This window comes from Pipistrellus kuhlii, unplaced genomic scaffold (assembly GCF_014108245.1).
Source record: "Pipistrellus kuhlii isolate mPipKuh1 unplaced genomic scaffold, mPipKuh1.p scaffold_m20_p_1, whole genome shotgun sequence".
NCBI classification, from domain to species: Eukaryota; Metazoa; Chordata; class Mammalia; order Chiroptera; family Vespertilionidae; genus Pipistrellus; species Pipistrellus kuhlii.
Window position 1 is genome coordinate 91,825,706 of NW_023425404.1, and position 16,471 is coordinate 91,842,176.

A 16,471-nucleotide genomic window follows, 5' to 3' on the forward strand; every position below is an offset into this window, starting at 1 on the left:
CAATAAACATATTCTAGAACAATGATTGGGGGGGAAAAAGAGTTTATACAAATCAATAAGAAAAGCATGAAGGTCCTTATTTCAATGGTTAATAAATATTTGGGGGTAAAATGTTCAACCTACCAGTAAGTAGAAATGGAAATGAAAACAATATATTCTCACCTGTCAAATTTGCAAAAAATGAGAAAAAGATAAAATCCAATGTAGAGCTTGGATATAAGGACATGGCACCCTGATATAGTGCTGAGGCCGTGTCAATTGGTATAGCATCTGAAAAGCATTTTGGAAGTGGATCTAAAAAGCCCGAGAAATGTTCATTCTCAATCCATTAATTTCACTTCTGAGAATCTATATTAAGAATGGACAGTGACATGGAGAATTTCTCATGAAATCACGTTAAACGTCAAAATAGGGTGTACAACTCTAGCCAGTTTGGTTCAGTGGATAGAGTGTGATCCTACAGACTGAAGGGTCCTGGGTTCGATTCTGGTCAAGAGCATGTATCTTGGTTACAGGCTAGGTCCCTGACCCTGGTTGGGATGTGTGCAGGAGGCAACCGATTGATGTGTCCCTGTCACATACATGTTTCTCTCTCTTTGTCTATCCCTCTCTCTTCCACTCTAGCTGAAAATCAATGGAAAAATGTCCTCAGGTGAGGATTACCAACAACAACAAAATAGGGTGAACAAATTATATGATATATAATCCCACACACATAAATTATGTACTTTTATGTATTTTAGGGTGATTTGGGAGAATATTTTTCATATGGTTGATTTTGGTGATCATATTTCTATATTTTATATTTATACACTCTCCATAATGAGCATTAATTAAAAAATAAAGGAAGGAAAAAACCTCCATGAAATGTGAAATGATGGAACCAAATAAATTCTAAAATTAACTTTGGTGTCAAAGAGAGTCAAATCACTAGTACTGGTACAATCTGTCACTTTGCAAGATTCAGGATATACATGTTTATATCTATCTCAAAACTCTCCATAAGACTGAGGCAGGGATAACCAGGTTACAGCTGTGGCTGGCTAATTTTGTAGGTAAGGTCATCAGGTCAGATGGCTGTGACATTCCATGCAGCCTGTCACCTGCGAGGTCTCCATTTTCTAATCTGTATAATGGCATGGTGAAAGGGGCCAGACTAAATAATCTCTGAGGATCCTGGCAGATCTCTGCTGAGTCTGTAACTCTTGTTGTTTTAAATTCTCACCCAAGGATATGTATTTGTTTATTTTAGAGGGAGAGGAGAGAGAGAAACATTGATGATTTTGCCTCTCACACACTCCAACTGGGGATTGAACCCACACCCTTTTGGTGTACAGGACAACACTGGGCGATAGCTCTGTCCTTGAGGGAAAGAACTTTGACTTGCCTGAGTCACAGAGCTGAGAGCAACTGAGTGCTGAGATGTGCAGGTTCTAGCTCCTTATCTGCTGAGATACCATAGGACAGGACTTTGTTAGCTATTCCCACCACTGCATCTTGCCTTGGCTCTGCTTCTTGCCACACTCTCTTCCCATAAGCCCCTGGGCCCACCCAGCTGGGGGCTAGTTTGACTGCTCAGCCTTTACTGATTTCAAGACTATCTTCCCTAGAGGGGCAGAAAGCAGGGAACTTTATTGTTTGGAACCACTTAGAGGAGGCATGAACTCAAAAGCCAATGAGGCACAAGACCACTCTGCCCAAAAAGAGGATATCTCCTCCTTCTAGGGCCTTCTCTTTGGGCATTAAAAAAACAACAACTATATATATATATATATAAAATCAATGATGAGAGAGTCATTGATCAGTTGTCTCCTGCATGCCTCACACTAGGGATTAAGCCACAAGCCCAGACCAGAAATTAAACCATGCCACTCAATCACTGACCCATGCCAGTTGGGCCTCTCTGGAGATGGTTTGGCTTTCATGCTGAGCTACCCAGATTGTTCAAAGAAAACCAATGGTGACTTACTGGTGTGAGGCAGGCCCTCCCTTCCTGTAGTTGACTGGAGTCCACTCTCATACCATCTACTGCAATAGCTCCTCAGCTTTGATAAGGCCTCCAGTTTGGCATCTTTTCTCAGAACCTAGAGGTTTAGGGTAGGGGTGGGGGACCTTTTTTCTGCCAAGGGCCATTTGGATATTTATAACATCATTCAGAGAGCCATACAAAATTATCAACTTAAAAATTAGCCTGCTATAGTTCATCAAACATTTAATTAACTCACCCCTAATGCCTTGGCGGGGCCAGACTAAATTATTTCAAGGTCCTTTATGTTCCCCACCCCTGGTTTAGGATAATCCTGCTTGGGTCCCTCAAAAACTTGCTTTCAGCCTTGAATAAATCTCAGACTCCTCCCTCCAGAGTGTGTACCTTCTTAAGGTCGGGGCCAGAGGCCTAACTGCCTGGTGCTCAGGTGAGGTAGATTGATTTTCTTCTGCTTTCTTTCTTTTTAAAATATATTTTATTGATTTTTTTTATAGAGAAGAAGGGAGAGGGATAGAGAGTTAGAAACATCGATGAGAGAGAAACATTGATTAGCTGCCTCCTGCATATTCCCTACTGGGTATGTGCCCACAACCAAGATACATGCCCTCGACTAGAATCGAACCTGGGATCCTTCAGTCTGCAGGCCGACACTCTATCCACTGAGCCAAACTGGCTAGGGCTGATTTTCTTCTGGCCTAGTAAAAAGGCTTCTAGAGAAGACAACTAGTAAGACTCTCACCTTGTCAGCTGCACAGAACCCCTGCCAGAGCTGCTGCCTCCAGACATTGTAGCAGCTCTGGCAGGGGTTCTGTCTTTAACTTCACCCTAAATAGCAGGGCCAGTCTTGGGTGACAGGCAAGCTGTCCTGGGTATGGTGGAGCTAGTAGGGAAAAGTGTCCATGTGAAAACTCCCTTCCTGATGTGGGCCTGTTTCTTCCTAATAACTAACAAATGCATAGGAAGATGACTTCTCTGAAGAGCCCCTTGTTCTGCACAGAGAAACTAGACAGGGTTCAAACAACCCTGGACTCCAGGTGAGCCCCCTTCCCCAAGTCTGATATGCATGTGGATTGAGGGTGGGAAGCCCTCAGGAGGTGACCTGATAGAAATGGAACTGTAAGGCTGAGATAAGATGTTAGGTCTGGTATAGGCTGCCCAGGGCCTCTTCCTCCCACTCCCAGGCCTGACCCAGGGCACTGGGACCTAGCAGAGTTCAGGCAGCTCAGGTTACCAGCCTCCTTCCCTGCTCACCTGTCCTCAGGCCAATTTGGCTAGGACAAAAGTTTACATTTCAGCACCACCCCATTTCTCCCAGCCTGGTAGCCTCCTTCAGGTCGGGTGAGTCTGCTGAACTCCTCATCACAGAGCTCCTGGCCACCAAGAGGAGACTGCTAAGAGGCAGTTCTGCTGGGATCATGGCCCATGGTCAGGACCCAGAGCTGTGAGTGTGACACATCCATATCACCCCCTCCCCAAACTGATCCTCATCCTTGTGCCTACTGTTCATTGATTCTTGGGTCTGCTTCTCTGCTCACCTTTTGGCCAGAGAAATAGTTAAGGGTTTTTGACACCCAGGGGTGGATGATTCCTAAGCATCTCTGAGAGATCTAAGCTCAGGCTGAGCAAATCTCTTGGGAGGGGAGCGGAGGTGGGCACTGCTCTCAGCTCTCTGGGAGGAGGGGCCACTGAGACCCCTTTGTGCATCCAGGAGTGTCTTTCCCCAGGGTCGAGCTATTTGCTTGCTGTGCTTATCACTGCTGTGGCCTCTAGGGTACTCCTCTCCAATCTCTGCCCTAAGCTTCTGGCTTGAAGCCAGGGCAGAATTGATATTGAAGAACCATGGGTGGGACTCAAGGGTGCCTTGTCTCTGGAATGGAATGTCTCCTTTGCAGTTTGCACTGGCCAGAAGGCTTGAAGGGTGAAGAGATAAAGAAATACAGTTGAGAAGGGGTAAGTGTGTGGAGGCTGATTTCTTACTGCCCAGCAAGGAAGGGGCCCTGGGCTGCCTGAATTCAGTGACTGCTGGTTCCTTGGCCACCAGGAAACCTGAGTGGTGTCCCTCCTGGGTGGGAGTGGTGCATTCCCCTCCAGTCACAGGCTGTCTATTAGGACCCAGAATTACCAGGAGTCAAGCTGTGCTTGGAATTCAGCCCTCTACACCCTCTTACCACACCAGTGACTTCATGCTCAGTCTCCAGGGGGCCCCGTGACAGTATTTCCTGGTGGCTGGAGCAGGGCCCCTTTGGTGTTGTGATCTCCCAGGACTTCTCAGCCCAAGCCCTTGTGTTTGCAGACACTACAAAGTAAATACAATCAGCAATACCACAAGCTGTTCAAGGACGTCCCCTTGGAAGAGGTGGCTCTCAAAGGTGAGCTGTGTCCATGGTATGCCTGGGCAGGTGCCTGTAGTGCCTGAGGCCCAGGTACTGTCCTCACAATTTAGAAATGGGAACTGGCTGTCCTTTGGATGTGGTTTGTTCTTTTTTCTTCAAAAGTGTGAGAAGACTGGACTAGTTTGGGATATAGAGTTGAATTTATGAAAGTTTTCTTGAGGAAACTAAAGGGCTTCCAAATATTATTTCTGTTATGTTCTTATCAGTAATTATTCTTTCCTGTCAGGCCTCTCACTGCACAATCAGGGTCTTCTCTGTAGGCAGGAAAGGGCAGGGCAGGGCATTCTGCCTGAGGCAGTGAGAATCCAGGCTTGAGTGGAACCAGTGAAGAAACCTGTCTGAACTATTTGCTACATAGATGGATAAAGAAGAAGCATCTAGCAGTCTGCTGGATGGAGTTGGGACAGTTAGGAATCTCAGGAAAGGACTATTGGGGTACTGGAGGATGGGTTATTCAGGAAGTTGGGTTCTAAGAAGAAAGACAGTTCCTGAGGCTAGACTCTGGACTCTTCACTGTGAGGACCCAGGCCCTGGGGCTTCCCAACAGACCTTAGTCATAGTAGTCTTGTCTTTTGTGACTTCCCAGTGTGTTCCTGTGCTCTCCAGAGGGACCTCCTTCTTCAGGGCTGGTTCTATATCTCCCCCAACTGGCTCTGCTTCCATGCCAGCCTCTTTGGCAAGGATATCAAGGTAGTAATGAGTGGTAAGGGCTGCCACAGTCCAGTGAGATCCCTGCCCCAGCCCAGGAAAGAGAGAGGCTCCTACCCTGCGGGCATGCCTTGAGTCATACCTGTCCTCCTGCATGCTGGCGAGGCCTCTCACTGGTTGGATGAACAGTTAAGAGGCATCTCACCTGGTGTCAGTGTAAACCCTTCCAAAACAGAGGCCCTGGGTCTAGACTCTACATCGGGCCTGAGTTGGCCTGAACAGTTCACAGACAAATTATTCTGCCTCTGAAATGCCATTAGAATAAGAGTGTGATGTAGATGTGGTCAGGACATAGCTCAGGGAACTCCATTATTAGAGTACAGGATTCAACAGAACAGTCATCCTTGGGTAAGAGGGTGAAAGTCTGGAGTGACATGTGCTGCCAAGGCTGGGCATAGTGTAGGTAACTGGAAGGGGAACGTGTATGGGAAGTGGGAAGTTCACACTCTCCCACGTGGGTCCAGGCTTCTCCATGGTGCCCGTGCTTGGCTCACTGCAAGCTGGGGCTTGGGCCCTGTTCTGGAAGCAAAGGGACCATGTCCTTGGGAATGAGTTCTGAAAAAAAGCATGCCACTTCTCCTTCAGGTGGTCATTCCTGTGGTGTCTGTGCAAATGGTCAAAAAATACAAGATGGCATGACTCCTTCCCAATGGCCTGGCCATCACCACCAACACTAGCCAGAAGGTCAGTGAGTCTCTGAGCCACACTCTCTTGTTAGTCTCCCCATCGCAGCCTCAGGAGCCCACAGCCTGACTCACACAATCTCATGTCTTTACTCACCCCACCCCTTTGTTTTCTATGTCCCAGTATGTCTTTGTGTCACTGCTATCCCGGGACAGTGTATATGACATGCTGAGGAGGGTCTGCATTCACCTACAGGTATGAAGCTTAGGAGCAGGAGTCAGGCCAGGGAGGCTGCTCAGGCCTGGACAAGGCCATTGGGGAAGGTAGACCATTTCTTCAGCACAGGGAATAGGGGCAGTGAGAGGGGAGTAACAGGCTCAGGCTGGGTGCATCAAAGGCAGTCCTTGAACTGTGTGACTGTATTTATGAACATGTGTCTTTGAGGCCAGTGACCTTCGTATGTCCCCATGTAGATTCCCTCACTTGTGCTTCTTCTGTGTATAGAAAGACAGTCAGGAGCAATGGGGCTGCTTCCCAGGAGGCCTATAGCTCTCTCTGGCCTATGGTAAGAAAGGGAAAGGAGCAGCAGCAGGGGAGTGTAGATTGCCTTAGACTTGACCCTCTGCTCCAGCATTAGATAGGGAACCCCTGCAAACTATGGGAGCTGGGCTCCATCTCATCCAAATGGAGGTAATGCTTCCCTACACCTCATCTTCACCGTTCCAGATGGACAAATAACTTCTGTTCCCTTTCCTCCTCAGCCTTCCAGCAAGAAGAGTCTGAGTGTAAGAGAATTTTCAGAGGAACCTGAGTGCGAGTCTCTGGTGAGAGCTGAGGCTGGGAGCAAAAGCTGCTGGCTTGAGATTGACTGTGGTTCTAAGCCTTCAGAGCCTCCCAGCAGGGCCCACAATGTAGAACTAAGGCACCAGGCTCAAGAGCCAGCAGTCATACTGAAAAGGTTCTTCTAGACCTGCCACACTCCAACCATGCAGAGCCACCAGGTCCTGGCAGATGTGCTGATTTTATGAGCAGGACAAATGTCTAGGTCCCAGAACAGTGTCCAGGTTGAATCTCACACTGTACAGGCATGGAGCCAGTGACCCATCCTCTTCCTTTCACAAAGTCAGAAGGACCTTTAAGGGGATAGAGATGTCCCTGGGGAAGAACTTCAAAGGCTACTAATGTAGAACCCAGACAGACTTATTTTAGATTTGCTGAGGTCCCAGCAGTTTTCTTTGGCAACTGGGGTTCAGGGTAAGTAGAGCTGAGTTTCTAGAGTAGGGATGGGGTGAAAATGGCCCCAGAGTGTTTGAAGCCTTCTTCAGTAACTATAGCAGTCAGGCAAGTATGCATAATACCATGCAGGGAGATAGAAGATGAAGTTTCCATTACTGTTGATGGGGACCTTAAGTGCCCACTGTCAAGATGGGTGGCACGCTTAGACTTAGAGCCCAGATTAGAAGTCATGACTTATCCCATCTAAGTTAGGTTGTGCTAGGCTTTCTCAGACTCAGACCTGGCCATATACTTTCTCAGACTCAGACCTGGCCATATACTTCAGTGGACTTATATCTTGGATCTCATGTCTTGGATCTCCACTAACAGTCTTCAAAGACATTGTTCCTAGAAGAGTAGTTGATTACAGCAAAGAAGCAGATAGGAGAGACACGTGATTGCTAGGGCAATGGTTTTCCCCTTCCAGTGTACCTGCTTCCATGCCTTGCTAGGCATCTATGTTGGTAATATATAGAGAAATCTTTGATAAAGTGGTGGGGGCACCTTAGTGCAAATAAGATCCCAAGGACCATGGTGAGACAGCTTCTGCTTTTTCTGCAGGAAGTCCTTATCCCTGAGATGAAGTGGAGAAAAATATGCCCTGCCTCCAGGTCCCTGTCCCTCCCAGGCAGTATCCCTTGTATCCCTCCAGCATCCATGGACTCCCCAGACAGCTCCTTCTCCTCCAGGAAACCTCCAGGGTCTGGTGAGTTCAGGGGTCTTATCCCATGCAAAGACCAGGCTTCTTCTCCTCTCATTTCTGTGAAAAGGGGGCATCACTGCCAATGGGGCTTCTGAGAGCTGTTTCTTTCTCCAAATCCATAAGGGAAAGCCAAGAGCCCAAACAGCTTCAGAGAATGGCAGGAGGTTGGCATGCCCCATGCTGAGCTGGGGTCCTACAGTCCCAGGAAGATGAGTAACTGCTCTCTTATTGCAGAAAATGCTATCTGTGAGGAAGAGACACTGGAGGAGGAACCCGGGAGCAATGAAGAGCTGAGGCTCTGGAATTACCAGCTCCTCAAGGTCATCTTCATACTGTAGGTGATTGTTTAGGGGCGGGGGTGTTTGGAGCAGGGGCCTTACTGTATGAGGAGGTCACTGTCCAGAGTAAGAGGAAGATTCTGAGTCAACTGCAAGCTTCTGGGTAGTGTCTGGAGGTCACATGGCAGGCAGGCCCTTCTGTGGTGAAATTAGTTCCAGTTTTATTTTTACAATCTTGTAATTTAGGGTTAAGCCTGTGCAATGGGGAGGGGCAGGAGATGAAACTGTTGAGAAAAGGAAAAGTTGTATAGGATTGGAGAAGGCTGGCAAAATAGCGGAGGGCCATCAGGTAGACTAGGAAAGCCATGGCCTTCTTGCTGCCCACCATTAGGGCAGTTTCTGATACCCCAGACTCATCTGTAACTCTGCCTGAGGACCAGCAGATAGTGAGCATGGTGGGATGCTTCATGAACACCAGCCCCTAGTTCCTCTCACCTTACCTCATTAGCATCCTCTGGCTCTGCTGACTAGGGCCTACCACCTTAGGAGATAATAGTCTCCCAGAGGAAGTGCAGGACCAAGGTGGCTGGTCAGAGGGAAGGTGGGATCAGCTGAAGAACCCAGAACACCTGCTGGGCTTTTAGGACACCGCCATGGAGATGAGTCTCAGGACCCCCATGTGGCTTAAAAGATACCCAGGCTTGAACATGGCTGCAGTGTAAATGGTTCTTTAATTCTTCCAATTAAGAATTGGAAGAGGAGCTTAGTCCCACCCCTACTTTTGCTAAGCCTCTAAAACTATCCTTTTTCTAGATGAAAAAACTCTTGCCTCCTTTTTCTCCAAGATCTGCTTCTTGGTCATGTCCTCATCTTATCTGGCATTCTGCATTTCCCTGCTGGAACAGCAGTTATGCTCCCTTAATCGGGATGGCCCAACTCCTGGGCACAGGTGATGCCTTTTATCTTCCCAATGCCTCTGGGATTCAGGGCTAAAGACTGGGACCAAAACCTACAGCCAGGCTGCTTGTTACCTTGGCTGAATTGGCCCTAACCTTGATAAGCTGGCTTCATGGCCCCAACAAGATTGGACAGAATATGTGGGGTACACAGATCCTACCTGACCCACCTTATGGAGGATAGTGGGAGGTTTCAGTGACCTACTTAACTACCTTCAAAGCCCTTTCTCTGATCTAGGCATCTCTCCTATGCAGGTAACATCCACTTGGCCTTTGTCCCCACTCTTTCAAGAAGAATGCCTTGGGTGCTAAGGTTCCATCAATGGGCCCCCTGGTTTCTGATGCTGCTATTGTGCTGGGACTGACTATGAAGAAAAACATTCCAGATCCTTCCTTTTCCCCCAACTCTTTTCCTTCCTCCAATGAGTGATTTGAAGTACCTGTTTACAAAGCTCCTACAATTTTTGAACTCAGACAAAAAGCCAGGTTTTTAGAACCAGCTTACAGGGGGGATCAGAAGGGGGAATCAAAATGGCACAGGAGAATCAGAGGGGGATTACCATTTTAGTAACCCCTTTTGATCCTCCTGTGTCATTTTGATTGCCCCCTCTGATCCTCCTGTGTCATTTTAAGTGATCCCCCTCCCCCAACCCCTGTGCCACTGAACGCCTTCACCATACATCCCCCCTACCCCTTTATCAGACTTTTACCCCCTGGGGCCTGCCTGGGGACTGTCACTGGGCTTGCTGGGGCCTGGATCTGGGCTGGAGCAGGGTCTGCCACATCATGAGGGCGGCTGCGAGCATCAGGTAGTGTCACCAGAGACAGACCAGCACTCACCACCTTAGTTGCATCCCATCTGCTCTAATCCTCCTGTTTTTCTACACGCATCTGCGAAAGTCTCTTCCTCTCTCCCGCCCTGCACTCACCGTTCACTCCAACCTCCTCCGCCTCCACACAGCAGTGATGTCAGGATTCCGCATAATGTCACTGGTTGCTAGACGCCAGTCGGGGTGGCCCTAGCGACAAGTTTACGGTAAATTAATTTTCATTCTGAGACAAAGCCTGGGGGGGGGGGAGTGGGCCTTATTTTTGGGGGGATGCCTTATATTTCACTCAGAAAGAAATCTATAAGTTGACAACTACTGTACTACCGTACCGTATACAGGTAATAAATTTCCTTTATTTTCATTTAACAATTAATGTGTACTTTATTCTTCTTCATGGAAAAATAAGACACCCCCTAAAAATAAGACCTAGTGCATCTTTGGGAGCAAAAGTTAATATAAGACACTGTCTTATTTTCGGGGAAACAGGGTAGTAACTGTCCATAGGTTTTGTCTCCAAAGAAAAGGATTGTGCAGCATAGCAGAAATATAAGCTACTTAGGCAGGTTGCAAAGCCATGTTGTAAAGCTGTTTGCAAGTAACTCAGAGCAAGTTTTGTGAATAGAAGTACAGTGCTCATCACATTCTGCTTTAAAAAGTTGTGGCAAATACAGACAAAAGGCAAAGTTTAATAATAATAATGCAGGAGCTTCAGTTTTGCAACATGTGCTTTAGCCAGGTATGAGGAAGGGTAATGGAAGAAGCAGGATTTCTAATGAAAAGGGCATTCAAGAATGAGGAGAGCTGGGGAAAACTGCATCTTGCAGGCGAAGTCGTGTGAGCAAGACATTGCTCCCATCCTCACTGTGTCCACCCATGTGCCCAGCCATTCCAGCCCTGGCCCTCCTACCTGCTGGTCATGGCATTAGGACACTTATCAAGCTGGGTGAGGTCGTGAATCTGTGCTGCTCTGCTCTCCTAGCTCCTGGGCCACAGAATCAGAGGATGATATAAGGCAAAGAAAGGTAAGACAGGCCCAGTCTACGTGTGAGGGGAAGAAATGCAACTAAGCCACTAGGTGGCAGCAAAGTCCAACAGGAACTGGAGTCCAGGTGGTGAGGGACAGACTTCATTCTTCTTAAAGAAGCACTCCTTCTGTCCCCTTTTGGGGTGAAAACGAGCCCAGGCTTAGTCCAAGTCCATTGCACTGCCTATCCGACAGGCTTACATGACCATTTCTTTCCTGAACCCTTTAGTTTTTTCTCTTTCTCTTCTTGTGCAGCCCAGAGGAAGGCCCAAGGCAATTCTGAAAGGAAAGCATTCCTAAGGACCCTCCAGGCCTTCTGCAGGTCAGGCCTGTAGGAAGTCAGAACTGGCCTGGATGAAAAACCAATGTGAATGTTTGTGTTTGGGGATACAGAGTCCACAGGGGTGAGAACTCAGCTTCTCTTCTTAGGGGCACAGAATCTTGGGTTTTGACCCAGACCTCATTTTCAGTAGCCTCTCCTTTTACTCAGGACACAGAATTACAGAAACCTGACTCCTGCAGAGTATGATTTCAGGAGGTAACAACACTTTTCCCCTCTTCTTTCAGATAGAGATAAGGCACTGGACCCCAGGGCAGAGAGGATTCCAGTTTAAGAGTTATATCTGATTTGTCAGTGGGGAAGCCTCTGAAATGGTAATCCAGAAACCTGAATCCATCCCTCTGTGTGTTTGACCTCCACAGAGCCAAAGAGCATCTAGTACCCAGCAGGCTCTTCTTGCCTGGGCCACCTTCATTCACATTGGAAGGGCTTTTTGCCTTCCTGAAATGTGTTCCTTCTTGTTTGCTACTCAGTGCCTGGCCCAAAGCCAAAACTGGGCTGCTTAGTATACCATGCCCCACTCACTTATCTCACAGGACCTGAAACAAGGCTCTGAAAAGCCAGGCCCTCATGGCACTGGTATTGACTTCTCACATCAGACTTTCCTCCAGTGGCTGATAGAAAAAGCTCTTAGGGAAGACACAGCTGTGACCCCAGAAAACAGAGTGTAGCATACTTATGTCTTATCCTATTGGCAGCCTTCTGAATTGGGTCAGAGTGGGCAAAATGTCATTATCAAGCCTTTTATTAACTGTGTGAATGAAAAGAGCCACATGCTAACCTGACAAGCTCAGGGGAGGCTTGTGTGGCAGTCTTGCAAACTCAGAAACTTAGAACAACCACAAAAGATGGTTTGAAAATTAAATATTTAACTACAAACAGGTTATAGTGGGTGGTCATGTCCTAGATTAATATTTCACCTGACAAAGATCAACTTAGATCTTCTTTACTAAGCCCATTTGCCTTTTTGCTTCTAAGACAACATATCTGTGAGATGTCTGGGTAACTTGTAACTTCCTTTTTACCCTGACCTCCTCAGGGCACAACAAATGGCCTCAAGACATTCACTCATTGTTATTGTTATCAAGTTAATTGTCGACTGTTAATTACATTAATGTATCCTGTATCCATCTCTGTAAAAGAAGCACATGTTCATCATTTCACGTTTTACCCTATCCCAGGGGTTTCCCCGTTTTGTTCTGTCCCACCTCCCTAATCTATCACCAATGAATTTCATGTAACCCACCTACGTCCCTTTCCCTTGACTGCAAAGTATAAATATAGATGTAACCCTGCATTCTCTGGAGCATTATCTCAGTCCGTTGAGGTTGTGCTTCCCAGCATATGTTGACAGTTTGGCTCAAATAAACTCACAAAAATTCTTTACAGGTTTCAATAGTTTTTTTCCATTAACAACTGGTTTTTTAAAAAATATAACTTAATTTATTTTAGAGAGAGAAGAAGATAGAAGGAGAGAAAGAGAGATAGAAATAGATAGATAGATAGATAGATAGATAGACAGATGATAGATAGATAGATAGATAGATAGAGAAACATCAGTGATGAGAGAGACACATTCTGGATTACCATTCCTGCATGCCCCCTACTGGGAATTAAGCCTGAAACCAGGGCATGTGTCCTGACCAGGAAGTGTACCGTGACCTCCTGGTTCATAGGACAATGCTCAAGCACTGAGCCACACCAGCTAGGCAACTTTTTATTCTTATTTTATGTCTTTCCTTTGATTATTTTTCATAAAATGATAGTGATGTTAGTTAGTAGTACAACTTTCAGATATCTTTATCTGAAAAAATTTACAAGTTGGAAATCCTATCTTGGTCCCCAAACTTAAAAAGGAAAATATTTACTTTAAAGTTTTAGTTGACTTTATTGGGGTGCATTAACGTGTTAAATGCAGAAATGTTTGCATAAGCACACTTTGAGGAAATGTGACACCCAGGCTCCTGGATTTATTCTAGCATGAAGGTGTGTTCATTGGTGTAGGATTTCTAATGGAAGGTTTTCTTTGCTCTCAGCTCCAAATAGTAAGCTAGTCCGAATGCACACTCTCTCCAGTATGTAACTACTGTATTTAAGAGATTCATTAAGCACTTTCTATGGCTTCTAGAATGTTTGCTTCTATAGAAATATTATACTTTTCTGAGCACTTAACTGGGTACCAGGTTCTATACAAGGTGGAGGTGCTTTCACACTGATCTCATTTGACTCTCAATATAACAATATAATTTGCATACCTCATGTTGTGGAAACTGCGACTAACAGGCTAGAAATACAATATGACTCCTTCAGGGAACTTATTGAAAAGACAATGTAAAAGGAATCCTATCTAATGAAAGAGTAATGTGCAAATTGACCATCACTCCAACACACAAGATGGCTGCCCCGTGGGGTCAAAGATGGCTTCCCCATGTGGATACTATTAATATATGGCCACCACAAGATGGCCAACAGGGGAGGGCAATTAGGAGGGATAAGGCCTGCAAGGGAGGGCAATTGGGGAGGAGTGGGGACCAGGCCTGAGTGGAGGGCAGTTGGGAGCGACCAGGCCTGCAGGGAAAGGCAGTTGGGGGGACCAGGCTGGCAGGGGAGGGCAGTTGGGAGGGACTAGACGTGCAGGGCAGGGAAGTTCAGAGGACCAGGCTTGCAGGGGGGGAAGAGGGGGACAGTTAGGGGTGACCAGGCTGGCAGGGGAGGGCAGTTAGGGGCAATTGAGCTGTCAGGGGAGCAGTTAGATATCAATCAGGCTGGCAGGGGAGTGGTTAAGGGGTGATCAGGCTGGCAGGCAGAAGTGGTTAGGGGCAATAAGGCAGGCAGGCAGGTGAGCAGTTGGGAGCCAGCAGTCCTGGATTGTGAGAGGGGCAGTTGGACATCCCTCTAGGGGTCCAAAAATTGGAGAGGGTACAGGCTGGGCTGAGGGACAACACACACCCCCCCACCACCACTGTGCACAAATTTTGTGCACAGGGCCTCTAGTAGATATATAACAGTGTAAGGCAGGTGAGCTCATGGTAAAGACAAAAGGGAGTGGTATAGACTGGCTTAGTGGCAGAGGCATGTGCAGCACATGTGCATTTCAAAGAGTGAGTAAGATTTGGGTAGGAGATGTATAGGAAGGATTCTCACAAGATGTGCATTTTGAAGGGAACATCTGTGAAAGGATGGTGGTGTGGAAGGTGGTGCCAAATGAAAGCTTGAAAAAGCAGAATTCCTGCTGGGGAATGGATTTGTAAGTGGGCAAATCCCTCAGGATCTAAATACCAGGATAAGAAGACTTGATCTTTCAAGCAATGAGGAGATACTAAAGCTTGGCAATGATGGATAAATTCACTAGTTTAGAAATACTGGCTTGGCAGTGAAGTACAAGGTATATTCAAAGTCCAGCAGAATAGTCTAGATAAGTTTCCCAACCTCAGCACTACCTGACATTTTGGTCTGCATAATTCTTTGTTATGGGGGTAACTCAGAGCTTTGTAGGATGCTTAGCCATATCCTTGGCCTCTGTTCATCTGATGCCAGTAGCACCCCTCACTCCAGTTGTGACAACCCAAAACATCTCCAGACTTTGCCACATGTTCACTGGGGGGGAGGGGGGGGGGACCAAGAATCACTAGTCTAGATGGCAAGAGATGACCAGGTATTGTCATAACCAACTGCATCAATCCACTGACTTTAAAAATTGCTGACAAATATAAAAATGGTTTCCTTGCCATGGGAAATACATCATCAGTGCCAAAGAACTTAATGGCATGGAGACAAGAGGCTTCAGAGGTAGATCATTCTGCATATTAGAAACCTCTTGAGATTGTGGGCCACTGCGCTGCCTCCATGTCTCGCCATGTCGGGCTCCCCGGTGAAGCAGCAGAGGATGGAGAGCGCCCTGGACCAGCTTAAGCAGTTCACCACCATGGTGGCCGACACGGGCGACTTCCACGCCATAGACCAGTACAAGCCTCAGTATGTCACCAACAACCCGTCCCTGATCCTTACTTTGGCGCAGATGCCCGCCCACCAGGAGCTGGTGGAGGAGGCCATCGCCTACGGCAAGGGTCCCAGGAAGAACAGATTCAAAACGCAACCGAACGTGCTGTTTGGAGCGGAAATACTGAAGAAGATTCCAGGCCACGTGTCCACGGAAGTCGATGCCAGGCTCTCCTTTGACAAGGACGCCATAGTGGCCCGAGCCCTGCTCCTCTTCGAGCTCTACAAGGACGTCGGGGTCAGCAAAGACCACATCCTGATCAAGCTGTCGTCCACCTGGGAAGGAATTCAGGCTGGAAAGGAGCTGGAGGAGCGCCACGGCATCCACTGCAACATAACGCTGCTCTTCTCCTTCTGCCAGGCCGTGGCCTGCGCCGAGGCGGGCGTCGCGCTCATCTCCCCCTTCGTGGGGCGCATCCTCGACTGGCACGTGGCCAACACGGACAAGAAGTCCTACGAGCCCCAGGAGGACCCTGGAGTGAAGAGCGTCACCAAGATCTACAACTACTACAAGAAGTTCGGCTACAAGACCATCGTCATGGGCGTCTCCTTCCGCAACACGGGCGAAATCAAGGCCCTGGCCGGCTGCGACTTCCTCATCATCTAGCTCAAGCTGCTGGGCGAGCTGCTCAAGGATAGCAGCAAGTTGGCGCCCGCGCTGTTGGCCAAGGCGGCCCAGGCCAGCGCGCTGGAGAAGGTGCACCTGGAGGAGAAGGCCTTCCGCTGGCTGCACAATGAGGACCAGATATCCGTGGAGAAGCTCTCGGACCGCATTCGCAAGTTCGCTGCCGACGCCGTGAAGCTGGAGCGGGTGCTGGCGGACCGCATGTTCAGTGTGGAGAATGGGAAGTAGCCGGGCAGACCAGTCTGGCTGTGGATGTGCATCTGATTGCACAAGTCCGGTGACAAATCTGTCATTTTCTAGGGGAGCAGGGACGGATCATGGGTTTCTGATTTTGTGAAATTCTGCCTAATCATTAAAGCAGTTGTTTTCTGAAAAAAAATAAAAAATAAAAAAAAGAAAGAAACCTCTTGAGGATACTCCAAAGTTACAGATCATGAGCTCTGGATTTCTCCTTAGCAAGAAAGTGGCTGATAACAGGATTATCTTTCTCCCAACCCCCTAACCTCAATTCACATCTTATTCAGAGGCCACTTTGAATAAGGAATGCTCAATCTGTCTCAGGTAGAGAAGTTACTGGTCTGTAATTTTGCTAAGTTTGCATTCACCTTTCTAAATTTTTATTTTTGGCTTGGAAAAGCAGAATTCCTGGATAGAGCTTCACTTGTAATTTACCGATGTAAATGGGTAGAATGGGTGGATAGAGCCTCAAATGTCATTTACCCATGATTT

The 16,471-nt window shown here is 47.3% G+C and overlaps 2 protein-coding genes across 2 annotated transcripts; both read left to right on the forward strand.

Moving 5' to 3' along the window:
* The first annotated feature begins 2,935 nt into the window (after positions 1-2,935).
* GRAMD2A (GRAM domain containing 2A) lies at positions 2,936-8,921 on the forward strand. The gene is given in 10 exon segments (XM_036457038.1): positions 2,936-3,021; positions 3,880-3,937; positions 4,281-4,356; positions 4,967-5,070; positions 5,674-5,772; positions 5,896-5,967; positions 6,474-6,536; positions 7,549-7,693; positions 7,925-8,024; positions 8,813-8,921. Coding segments are annotated over 10 exon segments (909 nt in total). The 5' UTR covers positions 2,936-2,938.
* Positions 8,922-14,921: 6,000 nt separating this feature from the next.
* Positions 14,922-16,145, forward strand: LOC118729498 (transaldolase-like). The gene has a single exon (XM_036457029.2). It carries the CDS (start codon positions 14,975-14,977, stop codon positions 15,722-15,724), a length of 750 nt encoding a protein of 249 aa, XP_036312922.2. The 5' UTR covers positions 14,922-14,974; the 3' UTR covers positions 15,725-16,145.
* Positions 16,146-16,471: the final 326 nt, after the last annotated feature.